At 43.7% G+C, this 22521-nt stretch overlaps 1 protein-coding gene across 1 annotated transcript in view; it reads right to left on the bottom strand.

Moving 5' to 3' along the window:
- LOC147728555 (uncharacterized) overlaps positions 1 to 22521 on the bottom strand; it is a 703293-nt gene that overhangs the window by 549079 nt on the left and 131693 nt on the right. Inside the window, exons 6-7 of the mRNA XM_086962332.1 lie at positions 19703 to 19802; positions 4507 to 4550 (exon numbers count right to left, since the gene is read on the bottom strand). Of these exons, the coding sequence (XP_086818458.1) occupies positions 4507 to 4550; positions 19703 to 19802 (144 nt within the window). The remainder of the gene's footprint in view (positions 1 to 4506; positions 4551 to 19702; positions 19803 to 22521) is intronic.

Genomic DNA, 22521 nt, shown 5'->3' with positions numbered 1-22521 from the left:
CACACCAACCCAGCCACCTTGTTCAAGTGGACTAGTAATGTTTATTTATACTATCTGCCGAGGCTTTAATAAGCAAGGAGGAAGCTGTTCTTGAAATGCCCGGGATTTTCCAACCTGTGTAATCCTCCATGCCATGAGGTATAGGGAACATGCCAGAACCAGGTGATGAATGTTGCCCTGGGGATCCTGAAGGAGATCCGGAAACAGGGTTAGGGGTATTGGAGAATCCCAAGAAAGTTCCATCAGAACTGGAAACCATACTTGAGATCTCCAAATTGGGGTAAACCCCACCAGATCTGCCTATTGTCACCGCAGATGATGCACAGACACATGAACATCGCGAACAGCGGGAAAGCATACCCCGCCTACGTGCTCCAGTCCTGGAGGAATGCATCTGCTGCCACTGAATTTGGATCCAGCCTCTAACTGCAATATCTGCCCAGCTGAAAGTCCATCAGAGAGGCAAATAGATCGATGGAGAATGGTCCCCACCTTTCCTGAATACGTTGGAACACCTGCGGGTTTAACTTCTACCGGCTGACGTTTTTCCAGTGTCTGGAGTGCCAATTTGCCACTCGATTGGCCTTCCCCGGTAGATGCTCCGCTGCCACCAAGATCTGACGAGACAGACAGTAAGCCCAGAGAGTATGAGGCTGGATCTAAAAGAGCCTGTGGCTTCGTCCTTCCGAGGTGGTTGCCGTTGCGCACAGCCGTCACATTGTCCATTTTGAGAAGAACCGAATATTGCACCTTGTCTTTTGTCCAGCATTTGATTGCGAACGACCCCACCAATAATTCTAGCCAGTTTATGCAAAGGTCTCTTTCTTCGGAAGACCAGTTTCCTTCTGTGACAAAAATCCCCACATCGAGCTCCCCAACCTAAACCGCTGGCATCTGATTCTACCACCAGGTCCAGTTGGGAGCCGAAGATTGCTTGACCTTTCCAGGCCTTCATTTGGGACATCCACCATTACAACTCCTATCTCGCCTCCTCCGAAAGCAGTATTGACTGAGAGTAAGTCAGGCCTCGTTGCAGATGAGACATCTTTAGGCGTTGGAGGGTCCAGTAGTGCAGGGGTACCAGAAATATGGCTTGGATGGAGGACGACAGCAGTCACACTATCTGTGCCAGCTGACGCAGCAAAACTTGTGATTTGGACAGCATCTTTCGGAGTTCGTATTTTATCTTCATCAACTTGCTAGACGGAAATCTGAGGGAGGCTTTCACATAGTCCACGAGGAACCCCAGACATTGCACGCTTTGTGTCGGGGGGAGGGAAGTTTTCCCTTCATTGACAACAAAGCCCAGCCCCTCTAACAGGTCAATGGTCATTTGTAATTGCTACCTCAACCATGTAGGACATTGATTCATGAGCAGGATATGGTCCAAATTGACAATTAACCTCACCCCTTTGGGCTCTGAGGTGCACCACCCCTGGTTTCATTAACTTGGTGAAGCACCAAGGGGCAGAACACAGACCATAAAGAAGGTAGGTAAATTCGAATATTTGCGACATCCATACGAATCATAAAAAACGCCTGTGGGGAGGGAAGATGGGGATCGTTAGGTAAGCATCCTTGAGGTTCATGCGGACCATCCAATTCAAAACTTGCAAAAGATACCGGAGGAGATGGATGCCTTCGATCTCGAAGTGGTGGTAGACCAACCACTCGTTGAACTCTGACATTTATCACCGGCCTTTGACCCCCATCTCGCTTCTCCACCAAAAAGAGATTGCCTAGAAAACCCCTGGGGTGCAGGGAAGTTGCGCGGATCGCCCTTTTTTCAAAATTTGGGTAACCTCTGTTTGAACCAACCTAGACTGTTCCTGAGAAAAAGCCAGAGGAGCTGGCCAGTGTGGTTGCGAGGGAACTCCGCAGAATTCTATTTGGAACCCCTGGACCGTTTGGAGGACCCAATCATCCAATGAAAGGGCTTCCCAGCTTTCTGCGAATTGGACTAAGTGGCCCTCAATTTCCAAGCCCTTTTAGTTCTGTATTCATACCTTGTGAGTTGTTTAAAGTGCCATTGCTTCTCGAACCGGAGCCACCTCTGCCACCCCAATGAAGGAGGTAGGTCCTTGTCGGGTAGAAATGTCCAAATCTGGAGGCGTCCTGCCATTGTCCTCGATGGGACACTGTCTTGGAGAAGACTTGATGGAAGGCACTGTTGGTCGAGCGCCCCCTGCCACAACCAGCTCCCCCAAAATAATGCAATGTAAAAATATGCTTGATGGATGTTTAGGCCTTGTCTAATGAACTGAAAGTGTTCACGAACGTACTCAGTTCTTTAATAAATGGGTCCCCAAATAGGTTCCCTTGGGGCCACAGGCCCGTCTCTTCCTTTGCTAGATCTCCTAATTTCAGGTCCACCTTGATTAGGAGTGATCAGCGTCTTTATGTCGATATCACACAATTAGCATTCCCTAAGAAAGTGGTGGCCCACTGGGCCAAGCTGGGCAGTGCCTCTGGAGAGATCAAGTAACCTGATGCCTTAGCATCTTCTGCCACATCCAATATCTTGCAGAGGGGGGCGGCTATGTCAAGGAGTTTGTCATGGCAGGAACGCCAGGACCTGTCCTTACCTTTTTTGGAATCACAAATACATTTCACGAGGAAGGTGGCCATCTTGAAGTCTACCTCTGGTGTGAGCGCTACCTTGTCTTCTAGACTCGGTGAGGGCACTAACAGCTAGATGCATCAAGCGAAATACCGTTCGCAAAGGGGCAGATTCTCAGAATCTAAAGTAAGACTTTTATGAAAATTAGGTTACAAATTGAATACCTTTTCCACCGTGCCTGAGCTTGATTAGCATATTAACATTTTTATTTAAATATTTATATGGTGCATGAAATCTCATAAAAACATTTTAATAGGACAATTGCTATCTGATCCTGAAAGAACCCAAATAGAAGTATATATGGCATAAAGTGCAGACATTTACAAGACGAAAAGAGGAAAATCATTAATACAGAAAACATAGCTTACTAAAAAGCAATGTATGTGAGGCAATGCATGGTAGGATAGACAAATATAAATGTACATGGAAAAACGTGCAAATATTTACAAAAGATCAGAAGGGAATCTATTGTATTTGCATTTAGAAAAAGCTTTCTTAGTTGGTTCTTGCAAGCCATCAGTACATGAAAGTAACTAAAGGCAGATGAGTCAGAATGATCATGCAAAGCATTGAAAATTACCTAGCAATGCGAAGGAATACTTTTGTACAGGTGGAGGTGAACTTAAATGAGGAAAGATTGCAAATATTGCAAAAGACAAAAATTGGAAACTCTATTGCTTCCCCTCCATCTAAAAAAAAAGCAAAAATACACGTCTGCTCTATCCTGAAAAGGTGAGGTACTACTATAACATTTCCGTCAGGGCTGAAGCCACATCAAGATATTTCAAAGGCCGACAGAGCTCATGTTCCGGTCATGTGAAAGGCATTTCCCCATCTACACCTAACAGCAAGATGGACTCAGCTGATCTTTACCTCAAGGTAGACTATTGTCAACTATAGGTTCCGCTGATGCTCATTTACTACACCCATTCATCTCCCCCTACTTGGTGGCAAAACGTATTCTTCTATGGTGACTTTTTTCAGAAGCCAAGGTGTTGATGGGCTGTTCGACATCGTCCAGCTCCGATCTGATTAGTTATAAACAATAAGGGGAGATTCACTTCTCCTTCGCAAAGCCAATTTGGTGGTACAAGGTCATTCTACCTATGGTATCCTGTTCGGATTTTCCAAAAACACATCCAGAAGACCCCATGTCAATTTCATGTGTATGCCATCTCCATGATAGAGAACAATAAAGGCATTAGCACCATACCATAAGTTCGAATTGATGAGGAAATATACATGGACCAAATCCTGTTCTCTGTCAACAGTGGTAAACTGGACACACACACTAGATCTGATGACAGTAGGTGTCCTGGGGGCGAGTCACCGAACGTATCTGCATAAATGTAAGTTGAGGCTCCTGAAAAAGTTCAAGTATTTAAAGTGAGTGTAGTTGTGTTGTTCATCTTCTTAAGAAAAACAGTCTTGGCTCCGTCTACACAGACCCTTAGTCAAAGAAGAAGGTCTCCTTTGCACAGAATCTATTTTCTGGCCAATGGGCTAGCAGGAAGAGAAGTTTGTTGTCAACATTTCCTTAAATCGCAATTCCTTGGGAAACCGGAGAGGCTTCTATTTGGATCTTAAAACAAAATAAGTGGCTTGTGTAGCAGGCTTGTTACAGAGGCTGGCAAAAGGGAAACTGAAATTAGATGAGCACAGCTGTAGTCCCCGTAGGTGAAGCAGCAAATATGTGGAATAGAAAAGGAAACACTGAAGTAGGTAGTGCAGAAGTGCAATGCCAAGTCCGTTATACCCACATAGGCATTATTGCCCTGAGAAGTGAATAGTTAGGAGAAGGATGTTAGTGTATATTCAGTTGATATCTCAAGCACTTGACACACTGTATGTTACTTAAGCACAATAGGATTCATAGCACTCTTTACCTTCCTGCTGCCAGTAAGTCAAACTCATCCCTCTTCCAGCCAAACTGTGAATACAGAAGAAAAATTAGAAAAACTTTCTTACCAAAAATGATTTTCAACACCGAATACATGAGCCTCACGACCACCCTTCCCAGCACCTCCAAATGGCTCATGCTTTGGAAATCCCTGATATCACAGAGCAGAAATGCTATTTAATTCAATTATACTGGGTCTATTGTATTAACAGATGTTTATATAGTTAGCCATAAGCCACACTGAGCCCACAGCACTGCATGCATCCCTGTACATTGCATGTGGGCACCATGCTGCCAACGGATGAGTCAATACCCTTTCGCTAGCTACACTAGGCTAGAGACTCCAGATTGACCGACTGTTTGAGTATTCGCACGCCAGTTTCAATGGTGCTGCATTCTAGCTGCCAGATTTTGACAATAACATGGGCAGGGGTTAAGGCAACCAACAAAAGTGTTTGACCATGTATTGACGACACCCCCTCCAGCACCCAAAGATTCCTATTCATTAGCAGTAATCGTGTTCTGTAGTATACATTACTTTCCTCTGACCTCCATAACAGTATCTGCTAATTCTGCATCACTTCAAAATGGCGCTTATCCAGCTTGCGTACTTGAGTATTTATAGTAATGCAATTTACAAACGCCTATTGCTTTCTTATTGATAAATCAGGTTTGCTAAAACAGCTTCAATGCACGTTTCAGTGAACTCTAATCTTGTTGAGCAATAAGGCACATTAGTTTATGCTAGAAAACAAGATAAAGTGCTAGAAGGTGGTTGAGTCATTCAAACCTGAAGGTGACTGGATGTAAAATATGTATGGCCATATATTTTGAAACAGAACCCAGGCCCAATACCGTTTTATTTCTTCAACAATATCAAATTCTTCTTACTTTCATTGAAATGAAAAATCACGACCACGCAACACAGCACATAATAAGACACAGGATATAAAATATTAAACAATTCCCCAACATTTACCCCCAAACGAGGGCACCGTTAGCTTGCAATGGCTGCCATCACAATTGGAAATGTTGAACTCTGGGCCTCTGAAAACACTCAGCACCCAGAGAAGACACTTGAAGCTCTAGTCATTTCAAAATTACAACGGAAATAGATTGAAAACATCAAAAAGAAAACACGGGCCAAACACGGTTTGCATTCAATCTGAATGAGATTATCTACCACACTCGGGGTTTAGGACCCACAATCCAAGGCAGCACTCCAGAGCAGTGATAGGGGGTCATATATATTGCCTTCCTTAAAACTGCCTGTAATGTCTGATGCGGCAGGGTGATGTTCAGACACTGGGCATCTATCAAACATTGCCTACTGTAGAAAAGATACATCTCTCAAATTCATCATGCCAATTCCTGTCATATTTTCCGCACATTCCATTCCTGGGCACAGAGTAGTTATTGTGGCTCCAGTGAGTGCAACCCGCAAAGCGTCGGGGCAACGGTTTTTATGAGGCATTTTGTTGTGGTGGTGACGTGTTTTTTGGTGCTGATGTGTTTTTGTGGCATTCTAACGATGTATTTATTATTATTCACTTCTATTGGGGTTGGTTTTGCTTAATTCCTTGTTTGTTTTGTTATTGTATTTTCTGTTGTGCTCTGTCGTTACTTTCGAATTGTCAACAAATGCGGCTACATTTCCAGCCAAAAGCAGCACATTCTTTTAGGGTTCCAGTGACAAACAGCCATTTACAACAGTCTAAGGTGGTAAAATATCGCTCTTGCTCCTCAAGCACTTAAGACGTCTTATATTGACACTTCTAGTGCTCACATGATGATACGGCACAGTCTCTCTAGCTTTGCTCGTCTATTAACTTTAATTCCCCGTGCCTAAAAGTAACTCAATAGTGCCATCAAGTGACTAAATGGGAAACCGGAGTCAGTCTACAATATTGCATTGCCTGACAAATCCTCCACACAGTGCTATATTTACCTCCAACAGGCAAAAGACGGGAATTTTTCAACAATACAGTCACTGTATTTGATATGTTAACGTATGGGATGAGATGCAGCGATATGGAAATAGATGTTGTATAGTAGGGCCAGGAAAAAAAAAAAAAGGAATCGCACGTCTATTTCGAATATTAAATCAACCGCTTGTCAAACTTGTAAAGCTGAGAGGTATATAAAAAGGCTGTCCATGCTATCTTTTTAATGAAATACTTTTGAATACAAGATGGTTATGAAAAGCATGGTATACACAATAGAAAAAAGTGACTTTATCTTAAAAAAAAAAATTTTTACATGAAGGTCCGAGCCATCAGAGTGAAGTCCACTGAAAGCTGAATGTTCTGAACTAGGGTCTTTAGTTTGCAGCACGGTACAGAAAAGATATTCGGCCTGCCATGTATACTTTTCTGTAAGAACAAGAAAGGATTGGTTCCTTTCACTACTTGGCCTGGACCACTCTAATATTACCAAACAAACAGAATGACCAGGTAGGCTATTAATACACATCATTAAGAAGCAATTTATGAATGTAGAACAAAGTCCTTGTAAATGATGTGCTGTCCATCCCATGACATGAAATGAATGCTACAATTTTGTTCTTAAAAAAGTTACAAGCTCACATGAAATAAAGCACGGAGACTTTAGAACGGTCAGTCTAAGGTTCTTTTCAACTTGATATTAATAGCCTACCTGGCCCTTCTGTTTGTTTTGCAATGTATACTTTTATGGCATGCCTCTCATTATTTCTCCAGTAAATTTAAAGATATGCTAGCCCACTGCTGGTGAATTGCGTCTTTCCTGTACTATTTATCAGCAGGGGCGAGTCACCACGAGTGAGGGAGGCTAGTGCCCCTTCATGACAGGCTTTGAGATGAATGGTGGTAGTGACAGTGATTGAAGATCAGGGGCACAAGCATTTTTACCTAATGGTTCTCCCTGTAAATGTCCAACTTGCGCCCAATAACTAGGGTATGTTGATTAACCTCACACAACTGATCCTATTTCAACTAAGGTATTTTTCCCCTTCATTGTTGCTCCTCCCGCCCTCTCCCTTCTTGCTTGCCCATTTACCTTTCCCCTCCAGCTCCCCTGCTTGACCCGTCCCCCCCACTACCTCCCTGGTCACTGCTACTTTTATTTGCACATTCCAATGGTATTGGAGTGCCTGTTCCATCCTCCGTCTTGTCAATAGAGCTAACACAAGCCGATTGTATTGGAGCGCTTTAATTGCTCACCACTAACATTACAAAATTACACATTAATTGTTGTACGCAGGGGGAAGCGTAAGTGAATTGCACAGAATCACAAACTGTTCAGCCAACCCCGAGATTTGCTCAGTTCTCCAGACAGCAACTCTTGTCATTATGTAACATCCTTGCTTCACTTCAAAGCTCCTCAACTGTTTCTTACTATCACTTCCATATTTGTTCAACAAGACCCAGTCAACACCGAACAAGCACTGGAAAAGCCAATAGAGCTTGTCAATGCCCAAGCTATTGGCCTTGTCAATGTGAATGTCTTTTAGCCAAGTTGTCTAGTAGCACATCTGCTGTTTAGCATGGCTGAAAGTCACTGGAAAAAGTGTTATGATACGACCAGCGCAATCCACGCCTTAGAGATTTTAAGATCTCACCTGCCAGCGCATACGCTGTTCGCCTTGGCGAGATCTATTGTCGTTTCTTTTATGTCCGGCTTTTCTGGAAGCGGGGTTGGTGTCCGCCCTGTATCCCTTAGGTCCCGCCCACCCAGACTGGACTCGTCATCTGTTGCTCGCAGCAAGCTTCCTGGCCTCAGCCCAGATGTTCGCCTGTGTAACCAGCGCTAAGTCCCGCCCCAATGTCTTACGCATTTCTGCTGGCAATGGAAACAGTAAAGCCTGAGAAGGTTGCCTAAGGCATTCTGAGAGGCAGCAGGAAAGACAGCTCTTGTAGTAGATAACTGGAAGACTGAAGATTTTGCGTTTTCTCCAATGTAAGGAGATATAGCAATGATTTTTATATAAATCGGTCATAAAAAACTAATATAAACTTAGCTATAGTTTTGACATTTTAAATGAGAAACCATTTAAATCAGGGGTCCCCAAACCGGTCCTGAAGGGCTGGATCTATTCCAGATTTTTTGGATATCCCCATTGAGATACATGTACTAATTTTAAAAATCTGGCATGGATCCGGCCCTCCAGGACCGGTTTGGAGACCCCCGATTTAAATCCTACATTATAAAATTATTTATTGCTGTGGAAGGGAACATGCGTTTTTAGGCTAAGTTATACTTTTGATATTAATGGTCAACATCAGTTGCATGCCTTCACATCAGCTCCTCGGCTTACATAAAAATGTCAATTTAACCAACAAGGCGTTTCCAGTTTAACTTTAAAGATGGCGTCTTGCGTTACCCATTGTGTGTGTATACGGAAGTGAGTATTGCTGCACTGTTAGTAGACAGGCCTCTGCTGACAGGCTAAATATGGCGGCTCCTTTCCGCACTTCCCATTGGCTTAAACTGTACTTCCTAATTCCCTCAGTGCTGTGGTTGTGACACTTACAAGATGTAGACAGTGGAAGATGAGAGTATACTGGCTTCTATTTTCCAAGATAGCTTCCTGGAAAGCTGGCGGGACAAGCCATATTTCGCAGACTATCTCCTTGAACTTAGTGGTTGCGGAGTGGAGCAGCTGAGTCAGGAGCCAGAGAGACTGCATGAAGAACGGGTGCAGATTCTGCAGCAGACTCGAGAATTGGCTTTCCGCAATTACAAGACTTTAATCCGTACAGCCGAGTGCACAGAGGACATTTATCGCCGCTTCGGGCTAGTCAAGACAGGCGTGTCAAGCCTATTAGGGAAGCTGCCCGGTTTCCAGGAAGGATGCAGGCACGTTGGGAACTGGGGCTCGGGTCATATTTCACAACTTGGCCGGCGCGTGAATGTTTAGACTGTGGAGATTTGCATTCTGTGTCTTGTAGTTTCATATTGCAGTTCTAAGGCTTGGCCTACAAGACCATGGGCCATATGTAGGTAATCTACATTCACCGATTCTAAAATACCGAATTTTACTGATTCAGTATTTCAGAATCTGTAAATGGTATGTAGGAAACAATTCGGTAAATATTACCGAATCGGTACGATTCGGTATTTAAGAATAGGTATTTACCGATTCAATAATTCCCATTCATTCCTATTGTCCTGGAGGCCCATAGGAATGAATGGGAAGCCATTCACTATTACCGATTCGGTAAATACAAAATCGGTAATAGGGGGCACATATTCAAGGGTGGCAGGGTGTCACATTGACACCCTATTGCACCTCTGAATCGTGCATGTGTGCACATGTGGCACACAAACATGCCCTAAGGGCATGTATGACTGCCACATTGCACTTTAAAAAAGCACAAAATTGCTTTGTTAAATTTATTCGATATTTACCACCAACTTGTAGTTGGTGCTATATAACGAATCCTGAATGCAAGAAGGCGCTCACTTGAGTGCCTCCTACATAGCTTTTTGGATTCGATAATTACTGATTCCTTAAAATAAGGAATCAGTATTTTACCGATTCCTTAAGGAATCGGTAATTACCGAATCCTTAAACCTGCCTCCTACATATCAACCCCTAAATACCGGTCAGTAACGGCCGAAATTCAGTAATTTCGGCCGGGATACCTACATATGGTCCCTAGTGAGCAAAAAGCTGTTGGCTAAAAGACCACCGCTGACGGAAGATGGTAAACATGACAGGTGTCCACCTGGCAACGTTATGAAGAGGGATGACGTGGAGAAGAAGGCTTTCTGAGTTGTAGGGGTAAGAAAGAAGAGGAGTGAAGCGAGGACATCATGCTTGGGTAGAAAAGGATAGGTAGCTGTTAAATGGTGAATGAAGGGGTGTAGGGACGTATTGTTAGAGAATACAGGTCAGGAGTTTTTGGATTTCGGTTGGTGTGGATTAGGTTTCCATATTAGCAAACAGCATTTTTCAGAAACGTTGTACATAATAATAATGTGGTATTTTGCTTCATGGACAACAGAATACTTATGCAGAACTGTGACAGAAGGGATGGGTGATAATTGGAACAATACAGTGACAGTATCGTTTTCGCATCCTTGGAATTGATGCTAGTGACCATGGACTCGAGGGTTGTCCTTTTCAGGGGGCTTGTACTGTAGCTTCCACTTCCAGAGATGTTAGAGAAAATGAAGAAAAGCGTTCCATCACAGAAAAGGAAGTAGTTGGTTTCTCGTGGGCAGAAAGATTTGTTTTAATTTTCTGTGGGGAAGTCAGTTTTGAGTGATGATGATCATAGCCCCCTTAACCTCTTCCATGCTGATGACGGAACCGCTCCGTCATCAGCTACAGTTGAGCTGTGCTGATGACGGAGCGGTTCCGTCATGGCCCGGCCGCCGCGCCTGCGCGGCGCTGATTTCGCGCCTGCGCGGGCGTTCTAATGAGCGGGGCGGGTCATGACGGAACCGCTCCGTCACCAGCATAGCTCAACCGCGGCTGGTGACGGAGCGGCTCCGTCACCAGCATGCGGCCGCCGCGCCCCTTTAGCGCTGCGGCGGAATAGCCGCCGCAGCGAAGGGGTTAAAGAATTCTCAACAAGAAAGTTTTGGCTAGAGTTTCAAAATGGAATCCTTTTTTGTTGTTTTTTTTGTTAATACAAAAGTACGATTCCGGCACAATAGTTCAGTACCTAAACTGCCGAGATAAGTATATAATCTGAAAGTGTCAGTTTCCATCCGCAGTAAGGGACCTTATCTACTCTGCCTATTATAAACTGCAAGCCTTTGTCGTGCACCTATGCACATGGCTACTGGTAATAAACGCCAACAAAAGACACAATATGCTGTGTTACAAGGCACACTGTGTGCCAGTAATATTTTGATATGTTGTTATTTTAGCACACATTATTAGGGTCTGGGCAAAATAGAAGCAACTTTTGACTCATGAGATTGAATCGCCAGTTGCTATTGAAATCATTAAACTCTGAAACAGACGTTGGAATTTGAGGCAATAGTAAGTATGTGTGCAATTATATGGAATCAAAGCAGCCTCAGCATCGCATAATTTCAGTGGATGAACCTATATTTCTCATATTAAACTCTCCGCCTAGGCAGCATAGTTCAGTTTAATAATCAATCTATTGTAATGAATTACAAGTAAACTTGTTGGCACCATTTTGCCTTCCTAGTAAAACAGTTCATGTTGTTGACAAGTCTAAGTTGTAAATATCAAGTAGGGAATATGGTCTAGTGAGAAAGAACTGATTCCCCTAAATCAAACGGGGTTCAGGAAAGGGATCGGAACAACAGCAAATATCCTATCCATAACTATGATCGCGGAGAAGTGCATGAGTAGAAAACAGGATCTGAACATGTGTTTTATAGATCTTCAGGGGGCCTTCGACAGTGTGGATCGTAATCTGCTGTGGGCGAAATTGAGATCATGGACAATTCCTGAGTGTATCCTAATGGGTTTGTTGCTATTTTATTCTGAAACTTGGTCGCAAGTAAAAATTGGTGATGGATCACGACTGTCGAGAAAAGTTCTAACAACCATCGGCCTCAAACAGGGGTGTGTTCTTGCGCCACACTTATTTAACCTCTTTATCTCAGATCTCTCTGCGAAATTGAACCACTGCAATGCCCACCCACCAAAACTTGGCGATTTACAGCTCACGCATTTGGCTTATGCAGACGACATTGTCCTCCTGAGCCTAACAAAGGTGGGGCTAACCAGATTAGTAACGGAACTGTCGGACTTCTTAATGGCAAACAAGTTGTCATTAAACATTTCAAAAACTAAAACCATGTTGATTACTAATCGCCGTGGATTGCATCATGATATATGGTTAAAAGGAAAACCTCTAGAGAAAGTCTCGGTTTACAAATATCTGGGATTTTATATAGATGACAAACTTAAACTAAAAGAACAGAAGAACTATCTGACACAAGGAGCGGGTGCTCTGATATTTGGACTAAGTACCTTGGCAAAAAAATTGGAATGGCCATCACTCAAACCCCTTCTAACCGTAATGGCAAACAAAATCCTCCCAACCCTGACCTATGCAAGTGTGGCAATGCACGGAAAGAATGCCGACCTACTAAACATCCTGACAACTAAAATATACAAAAAAGTATTACGTCTCCCACGCACGATATCACCAGCGCAATTGCGACTTGAATTTGGACTACAAAACGAAATACCGGGGAGACAATACTTGTATATTAAGGTCTGGTACCAGATCAAGCAAAAAGCAAGTAATAACAATCTGAATACCTACCTATGGCAAGAGTTTAAATCCCAAAAGAATTCCAAAGCAAATCAATTTCTCATGCAAGCTTTGGAGACAACTTGTTCAAAAACCCTATGGGATAATAATCTGTCATTTGTTGTCCTAAAACAGACCCTAAATAAAGTGGCCAAGCTTCATTCGTTAATCTTGGACAAAGAAATGTTCTCCCATCGTTCGCACTCATGGGCTGTTATAAATGGCTATAAGACATTGACAGCTGCAAAATACCTGGAAACAACTTATTCTATTTTTATTAAGAAAAAGCTGATGGCGTTGAGACTTGGGGACTTTCCCACACGAGCAAATGAACCTGCCTGGAAATTGCCTGACGACGTTTCTTGTCGACTGTGTGGTAGCCCTAAAGAGGACCTAATACACATAATTTGTCACTGTAAGATGCTATCCAAGGAACGGTCACACCTAAAGGAAAGTTATCGGTCCATGAAACTACGAACATGTAGATCAGCCATTATTGGAAGCCTGGATACTACTGCTCCAAGAATACACTGCAAGCTGGTGAAGTTCTTGCAGGCATTTGAGAAACGTATAAAAACAATATGAATAATTAATGCTTTGAATTTTTTAACATTGTAATATTTTTTTCTTTTTTTAAGCCACAAATTTATAAATTTTATAATTGTGTGTGACATTCATCAAATTGTTATGGTTTTAATTAACTAAACAATAAAGTTTAAATTTCAAAAAAAGTAGGGAATATTGTTATCATAGCCATAATATTGAGGACAAAAAAATATCAACAGGTAAGTATGTGACAATACATGTATTTGTAAGTTCACGTTCACCCGTAGGTATCTTTGTGCTGAATAGCAGATGTTTATTGGTACCCAACCCAATGGTACTCATTTTATTGGCCTCAAATGGATGAAGGGCTAGGTGGACCTGCCGGGATTAGAACCTGTGACCATGAGGTCAAACACAAGCCCCTACAGTGGATGCATTAGTTCATTGAGCCACCAGACCCGGCATGTATAGATTTTCTATACCCATCATCACATATATGTACCATGACGGTATATATGTGTATATCTTTGAGGTATATAGATGTGGAGTTGAGAATAGGAAATCTATATTTCCCTTTATTCAATAACCATCAGATATTTTTGTTTTCTAGACATTGACTATACTAATAAGGTAGAACGATATTTCCTATTGAATATCCCAAATTGCAAACATCTACTAAAGAGTTGGCTGCACAATCTAATGTCAATTGCAATCAGTGGAATAAACTACTCTCTTTACACATTTGAAAATAATTTACAGATAACCGCTTCAAATCCCAGGCAACATAGCTCACTGATACTTAAAGGCTTCTTTAGGAGCAGGTATTGTATAACTATGACCTACATATTTCAACCCTCCTAGGAAAATGTAGGTAAAGTTCTTACTATAAAAAGCTCTAACGTCTAGAGGCCTTTGGGTGCTTTATAAATATACAAACACTAAAATCTGTGTGCAAAGTGCATACCACAGCTGGCAATCATGGTTCGATCAGTTGAGTACAGAGCAAGTTGTAGGAGTACGAGTAACTTGCAGGTTATACAAACTATTCACATCAGCACAGATTAGAAGGTTAGAGCACCTTCTGCGGTTCTGCATGCAGCCTTCTGGTCCAGATTTGAAATCAGTAACACCAGAGTAAGCCCCTCTGTCCGCTTGCAGGTTTCAAAACACAAAAAAGGCATTGTCATTTACAATGCCAACAGCGCAGACTCTCACACATGCAAGACCTATTGATTTGCAAGTGCTTGTTAGTTCTAGGAGGCACAGGACAATATACTCAACAAGGGGGGAGGCGAAGAGACTTGGCGGCGGCTCAACTTCCTGCGATTCGGGGCTTTCAGTGACGTTAAGCCATACTGAAAAGCAGATGTGCTACTAGGCAGCATGGCTAAAATAAATTCACACTGACAAGGCCAGTAGCTAAGGCATTGCTGAGACCTATTGGCAAAGAACCATGGGTAAAATGAGGACATGAATGAATAAGAATTCACTTAAGCATAATGGGGGCAAGGCTGAGTCATGGTTTGGGGTAAGAACGCCTTTCTGCTGGGTCCTAGGCACTGGCCGGAGTCCTTCGGGACCCTGCCTACCCAGTCTCCTACGGTCAAAAATGTGGGCGTGCTCATGGATAATAAACTCTCCATGAAACCATAGGTGACTAAAGTTACTGCCACCTGTTCTGCAGTTCTCAGATGGCTGAAAAAGATTCTCTGGTTGATTCCCTTAGCGGCTCAGAGAACTGTAATTCAGGCCTTAATCATATTCAGATTGGATTATGGTAATGTGCTGTATCTCGGTGCTGATAAGGCCTTGGTGCATCGCCTTCAGAAAGTTCAAAATGCTGCTGCTAAGTTGCTTTTCTGGCTACTGAAATCTGCCTCAGTCTCTCATCTACTTCAGGAACTACATTGGCTCAGGGTCATTAAGAGCACGGAGTTTAAAGCATTGTGCTTTACATATATATGAGCAAACGGGACCTAGGATCTCGCTGTATTCAGGAAATGGTGGTCCCTTATCAGCTGACCCGCGCACCGAGATCCTTGAACCAACCTTGTTCTCTATACCGAGGTTTCGTTTGACACATGAAACGTCGCTCCTTTGCATATCTTGACCCTAAACTGGGAAACTCTCTCCCAGCAGCTTTAAGGAATTGCAGCTCATTACTGATCTTCCGCAAAGGTCTGGGGACCTGGCTATTTTAGTCTACTGCATTGGACTCCTTACCTGTATCTGCCCTGCACCGGGAAACCCTTTTGGGTGGCTGTGTGCATTACCAGTTGCTTATAACATAACATATTGTGTTTGCCAATGCTTGTTTGTGTGTACTAGGATGCGTGTTTCTTTCAGTGCCTTAAATTTCATCCTCAGTCGCTGACCCAGAGCGAGAGGGAAAGGCAGAGAGCGGAAGAGAAAGTTAAGCAAACACCGACAAGGGAACAAAGCAAATATGAAAGAACCTGCATGAGTGCGCAAAAGAGAGAGAAGTGCAAGGCTGCAACTAAGAGTAGGCCGCAATGGTAATCGACAAATTCAGGATTCGGCAGTACCGATAGCAGGCTCCCAATAAAAACTTTAGCGCATGCACGTATCTTGTGCTGCAGACTGTCCTTCTCCATGGTGGACATGTTAGTACCTGCTCATCCTTGCTCTCAGGATCCTCCCGCCATAAACTACTCTCGCCACTTCGGTGGGGGTAGGTGCCATCCGCTGCCTCTGTTCAGTACAGATTCCCACAGCCAGCAACACCTTCGCCATCTATTGGTATGCTGGCTGTTGCCTAGCAACTGCAGCCTGATCTATGCCTCAGTCTGGAATTAATCCACATACATTTCCTGATGAGTACAAACCTGCCTAACCTTATACTTCGTTTCAGAAACCACTTAAAAGAAGAGAACGAAGATGTGCATCTCCCTGTTTGCTAAGAGTCTTGAAATTCCGAATAAGGCAGACTTTTGGAAGGGTCAGGGTACCTGCCCTGGCGAGAAAAGAAGGGAAGATACAGGTTCCTTGAGCGAATAACCTGAATATCGTTTGGACATCCAGGAACAGAGGTCCTGGCAGAGTCGTGCCACTGTTAGATCACTGTTCTCTCATCACTTGATGCCAAGTCTGGATTCCTGGAGACCACTGTTGTGGCCAGTGGAAGAAGAGGGCCTTGGGCTGCCCTGTGAGCCGACGAAATGCCCTAAACACTGGAAGCTCTACACAAGGCCCAGCTGCCCGAAGTACCAGAAGAGGAGAATCCATCATGTGAGTCACAAAGCGACAGAACACTTCCCTTCTTCATTTCTGGTGAGCCCACAGGCGGCTCCAGTACACCCAGCTCCCTGGGTGAGCCTGTACCTGTAATTTGCCAGACCCTCACCCCTATCCAATGTGGGATACAAGAACACTGGTTTGAGCCGGCCATTCTGATTTCAGAACCATTACACCCATTTCCCTGTTCTTAAGGGTTTGGAGATTTCACAGTTTTTAGATGCAGTCAGCTCATAAAAACCAATGTCCAGTGCCCAATTGTAGCCTTAGGATTCAGTGAGTGTCAAAATCCAATGAGTGGCTTATGTTTATGTTTATGTATGAGACCGAACGGTGGCATATGCGCTATACAAATATAAATACATAAACATAAACATAACCTAAATTCTGTCATATCTGAATACTGCTAATAAGACAAAGCAAGCACTTAATTAGAGCACAAGACTCCTGGCACCCTGAACTCCTTCAATGACTGCTTGTGGTTAGGGTGGTGGATAGCTGTTTTGGGTAAGGATATTTTTGATTATTTTGAATCTGGAAACGCAGCACTTAAGGCTTCAGCTCAATAAACTGCTCAGGGCCAGGCACAAGATAGCTAGACATGCCAACCCTCCCGATTCAGGCGTGAGACTACCGATTTGAAGGCTAGTCTCCCGCCTCCCGATTCCTACAAGCAAAAACCCGATTCCTCTGGGGTTTCAGCTGAGAGGGCTTGGTATTGTGTAAAGTGCTAATTCTTCCAACAAAGAGTGACGATGCAGGGGCTCTGGAAGGGGTGAAAAACTAACAAAGCGTCATTAACAAGGGAATCGTCTTTTAAAGACCTGCGAAGTAGGGGGCGGGGCAGTGCCAGCCCGGGCTGCCACAGGGGGGTGGGGTGTTGTACATGCACTGGCAACAACCAGGCCAGTGCCCAACACTTGCATCACCCTCTCTGCCTGGCTTATGCTCCATGCTTCAGAAAGGTAAGAAAAAAACGTGCATTTTCGTTTCAAATGTCCGATCCTGCAGCACACTTCCAAAGCCCATACATGCCGTTAACCCGATTCAAAGTCCCATTCTCCCGATTTTTTTTTTAAATCTCCCACTTTGCTCTCCTGAAATGTTGGCATGTATGAAGATAGCAAGGTCGCTACTAGTATTTTTTGTCGAGCACCTCCATCCCATTGGGAGAGTCACTGTCGTACAAACAAGTTGATTCTAGTGTAGCCCCACTGGATAACACGGGCCCTAGTACCAATCATAAAAATCTAGTGCAACACTTTGGAATGCTATGAAAACTAGCACTTGCAATTTAATAGGTCTCACATTTACGCAACTTTGAGCTATTGGCATTGTAAATAACAATGCCTTTTATTTATGTTTTGGTTTTTAAAACATAAATAGAAGCCATTGTCATTTACAATGCCAATAGCTTAAACTTGCGTAAATGCGAGACTTATTGCATTGCAAATACTTGTTTCCTATTTCTTTACATGCTGAAAGTGTCCGCCCGCCATTTTCTTTCATTTTCATTCCTTTTGTTCCAATCTTGGCACCAGCTTGGGTGCCACAACTGCATCAAAAGTAAAGAAGTAGAAAAGCATTTTTTTTCCATTTCTTACTTTTGATGCAATCGTGGCACCCGCGCCGGTGCCGGTGCAGGTGCCGAGATTGTACCAAAAGTAATTAGAACAAAAGAAAATGGCGGGCAGATGCTTTTAGCATGTAAACAAATAGGAAACAAGGGACTTTTGAAACGTGTGCAGTAAGGAAGCGAAAAAATAAATTAATAAGGAACTTTAGAAAGGTGCGTGGTTGGGAAGACACTAAGAGCTGCTGTGTTCATGGCACGAGTCCAACTGAGTAAATATAAATAAATGCAATATAAGGGAACAGCATCCTGTAAGTGGTGTGCCCCAAGTGAAAATATAAAAAAGCAGTAATCTCGGAACGGTGGTAAGGCGGGCAAGCGAGGCAGAAAGCGTGCATGGTGCGCTGAATGTAGCAAAACACGTAGGGCCTGCAAATAAGAGAAACTCAAGAAAATAGTGCTTACAGACTAAATAAGCATCCCGTGTAACAACCGAAGTAAAAGGGCCAGTCGCCATAGGAGGTTACAGATGAAGACCAGGTGGTACTAAGGATGGACTAACAAGCTGATTTACGAATCAGAGGCCAGCATTTATGAAGGACAATGACACAAGCCAATGACAAACATGGGTGGAAAGTGGGCGGGGCTTCTATTCCGTTCTCCACTACAAGCAGTCTCGCTGAGCACCGCATGCGCACTAACTCTAGGCTCGACCTACAAACTGTGGACCCATCTTAGCCCCAGAAGGCGCTAGTGACTTCTGTTTTCGTTTTATCACATTTTACCTGTTTGTTTTATTTGGCTCTGAATAAGACACTTATTCTTCTTCGAAGTTTCTGCACTGGCTGTGACTGAAACTTATTAAGTGTGGTTTACTGTGTCATTCTCTAAATGAGCTTAGTTTCGAACCCGCGCCACCTTCAACATTTAGACTTTACTGTTCGTCTTTGGTACACAGGCAGAATCAAATGCCAGAAGAGAGCAACTTTAGTATCCGATTGCACTGCACTTGTATTGGTGGATGTAAGGCAGCAGTTGTAAACTGTACCCTCACATGCAATACAACTCAGTAAACCTAGATTCCCAGGTACCCTATAAAGAAGTCTCACCCCATCCAATGGAAGAAACACAAGTAGGAAAACTTCTCGTAGAAGACCAAGTTTGAGAGAAACAAATGAGAAGACCTCTACTGAATAGGAACAGAATGATATGAAACACTCAGGTGGGGCTAATTTGCACTGAAGCGCTAATACTTGTATTAACATGAATAATGATAGCTTGTCGACAAACTTAAGGCGGAGTTCTTGACTTTTTTGAAGCTGTCATTGGTATTTTGTGTAATCAAAAGTCAATGTTCATTTGTTGTCTATGTAGACAAAACACGAACATTGATATTCACAGGTGCGGAAAGAAACACAAAACAGTGCCCCAATACAACAAAGTAATACGATTTAAAGACTATACTGAAGTACAAAGCTCAAGCTTTCCAAACATATTTAGTGTTGTACTGCAGAGCCCGGAAAACAAGTCCCAAAGAGAGAACCTTACAAATTAAAATAAAAGAACATTCGCCATACCGTGTGTATGAGTGGTCCCAACACAACACTGCTGTCAACACATCGCCCGGTCACTACAATATCAGCTCCAAGGTCCAGAGCCCTGCTAATTGGCCTGGCTCTGTAAAAGAAAAAATTAGAAAGGCTTACTCCTCAATCATTTACACGTGTATCACATTTTCAATGTTGCCACATCATTTAGTTTTCTCTAGCTGCATAATTCCAGTGGCCATGGCCATAAGTTAGAAATAACATCACATAAAAATAACACTACTACTAAGATATCTTGATTGTATGCTCATTCCACTTACCTTTCTTACAATGGCAACATCCTTCACACTGTTTCTGCCATAAATGTGTTTTCATCTCTTAAACACTGTGCGAAAGGAGCTTACAGTATCAATGCGGCAGGGTGTCTCAGGCTCCCCTTCAAGCGATGCATGCACAATAATGGCAGCCATTCCTTGTGACCTCACCCCTGTCCTCAGGCACTTAAAGCACTCGAAGGCATCGGCATTACATAAGAAAGATGGACAGGTAGGCTTGGATTGGGAGCCTGCAGACTCGTGTGATTTTGTTTTTTATCCAGAAAGAGAACAGATGATGGTTTGCTGCTTGTGAGTGGGCCTTGGGTGGGCCATGGGGCTGTCCCAGTAGGGGCCTGACACACCCTCTAGAACCGGGCCTGGCTCCAAGCATGGTGTGGCCCCACAAACTGGTATGAGAAGCTGATGAAGTGTGAGAATAGGCCAGTCATGCATGTGGATATGTACTCTTGGACTACTTCACTCTAGTAGTTGAGAGCGTGGTGAGGGCCAGGCTTTTAATACTCTCCGAAACTCCAGATGGTTGTAGTTTATTCTTAGTCTAGTGGGTAGTGAGTTCCGCATTTTACCAATTTTGACATTTGCTGCTCCACGTTGCCCACAAAGAATGCCAAAAGTGGACACATTTCACACTAGTCTATGAAGTGACTGACGGATGGTGGCAAACGAATTAGAGGGTTTAAGTTTAAGTGCACAGGTATGTTTGCTGGTTAACCCCTCCTCCTCCGAAGTGGAGAGGGCTTACCAGCCTCTCGTATATAAAACCATGAAGTTTCTATCTATGAAGTTGAAGTTAAAATACTTATTAAGCGCACGGCTACCAGGCGGTTTCTTGGCGCTAGGGATGCGGACCCAGAGGGAGTGGGCACAGGCGTTAAAGCGGGAAGGCTTGTAGGAAAAGGAAGGTCTTCAACGGTTTGCGAAACTCGAAGTAAGAGGCAGAAGACCTAATGGAAAAAGGAAGGGTATTCCAAAAGGTGGGGGTGAGAACAGAGAACTTCGTGCCACCAGCTTTTTTTTTCCTAAATCGGGGCACGTAGAGAAGGGACTGGGAGGAGGACTGCAGCTCTCTACTAGGACTGTAAGCTTTAATTTCAGAGTTGATGAAAGCTGGGGCAGTTCCGGAGCGGACCTGAAAGGTAGTGCAGCCCATCTTAAAAAGAGCACGTTCTCTAATAGGGAGCCAGTGAAGGCCTTTAAGTAAAGGTGTGACGTGATGTGATTTAGGAAGACCATGGATAGGACAAGCAGCTTGGTTTTGGACCAATTGGAGGCGCCTAAGCTCGTAGGCCGGAACACCATTGTACAAGATGTTGCCGTAGTCCAGGCGGGACAAGACCATGGCCATAAGAATAAGTTTCAAAGCAGAAAAGGAAAAAAACGGGAAATCTTACGGATTGTACGAAGAGTCAGAAAAGAAGATGAAACCACTGCGCTGATCTGGGAATGCAAAGTGAGATGGTTGTTAAGTTTTATCCCTAATGTTTTAACTGAAGGAGAAGGTGAGGGGGAAATGCCAAGAGCAGGGGGGCAAAACAAAGGAGTCCAGGGACTGGGGCAACCACCTACAAGTACCAGTTCGGTTTTATCAGGGTTTAACTTGAGGTGGTAGCAATTCATCCAGTCCTAGATAAAAATCATAACTGATTGAAAATTATGTATGGAACCAGGGGAAGGAGAAAGGTTGAAAATAAGCTGGAGGTCGTCTGCATAGTTGAAGACCGTGACCTCCATCTGCTGTAAAGCAAAAATGAGGGGGAAAATATATAAATTGAACAAAAGAGGGGAAAGGGAAGAACCCTGAGGAATACCACATTGGACCTTGCGTGAGTTATGTTATATGTCATAAGCTGTTTTATACCGCGCTCAATTACTACCGGAGTATCCTGGCGCTAATAGACCGCTGGGGAACCCGTCCTGGCTTTCCCTGTGAGATGGTCCCTACTGGGTATCTCCAAGGTGAAACCAGGCATCCCCGGCGTATGTGGGGGGCCGTTGTGGAGATGAGGCAAGCTAATGCCCAGAGTTGCAGAGTGCGATCCCTGGTTAGAGTAGGCACCGAGGTGAGAATAATCGAGTAAAAGTTTCCTTGGTCAGAGGAGGTATTAAATCCAGGTTTGATGAGTTAGGTGGAGGTTGGGGATTAGAGAAGGAGGGGGAGGGCAGTGATATGTTAGCCTTGATAGCAGCGGTCTTCTCTATAAAATAACAGTTGAGAGAATCGCAAAGGGATTGGGAGGGGGAAGGCTTGAGGGTGACCCTGTCTGAGGAAGCCAGCTTGTGGACAGTGGCAAAGATTTCCCTAGGTTGGTTTTCAGCTCCAAGAATTTTGGAGGAAAAATAGTCGGTCTTGGCGAGGAGAATGGCTTTTTTATATTCCGTCAGGGTAGAGGTATACTGTAATTTTAACATAGGGCAGTAGGCGCGACACCAGGCGCGCTCTGCCTGCCGCACTATAAGTTTTTTCTCCTTGAGATCGGCATTAAACCATCTATTGGCGTCATCGGCGCGTCT

The sequence above is a fragment of the Lissotriton vulgaris genome, chromosome 3_1, assembly GCF_964263255.1.
Source record: "Lissotriton vulgaris chromosome 3_1, aLisVul1.2, whole genome shotgun sequence".
NCBI classification, from domain to species: Eukaryota; Metazoa; Chordata; class Amphibia; order Caudata; family Salamandridae; genus Lissotriton; species Lissotriton vulgaris.
This window is presented reverse-complemented; position numbering and strand designations above follow the sequence as displayed.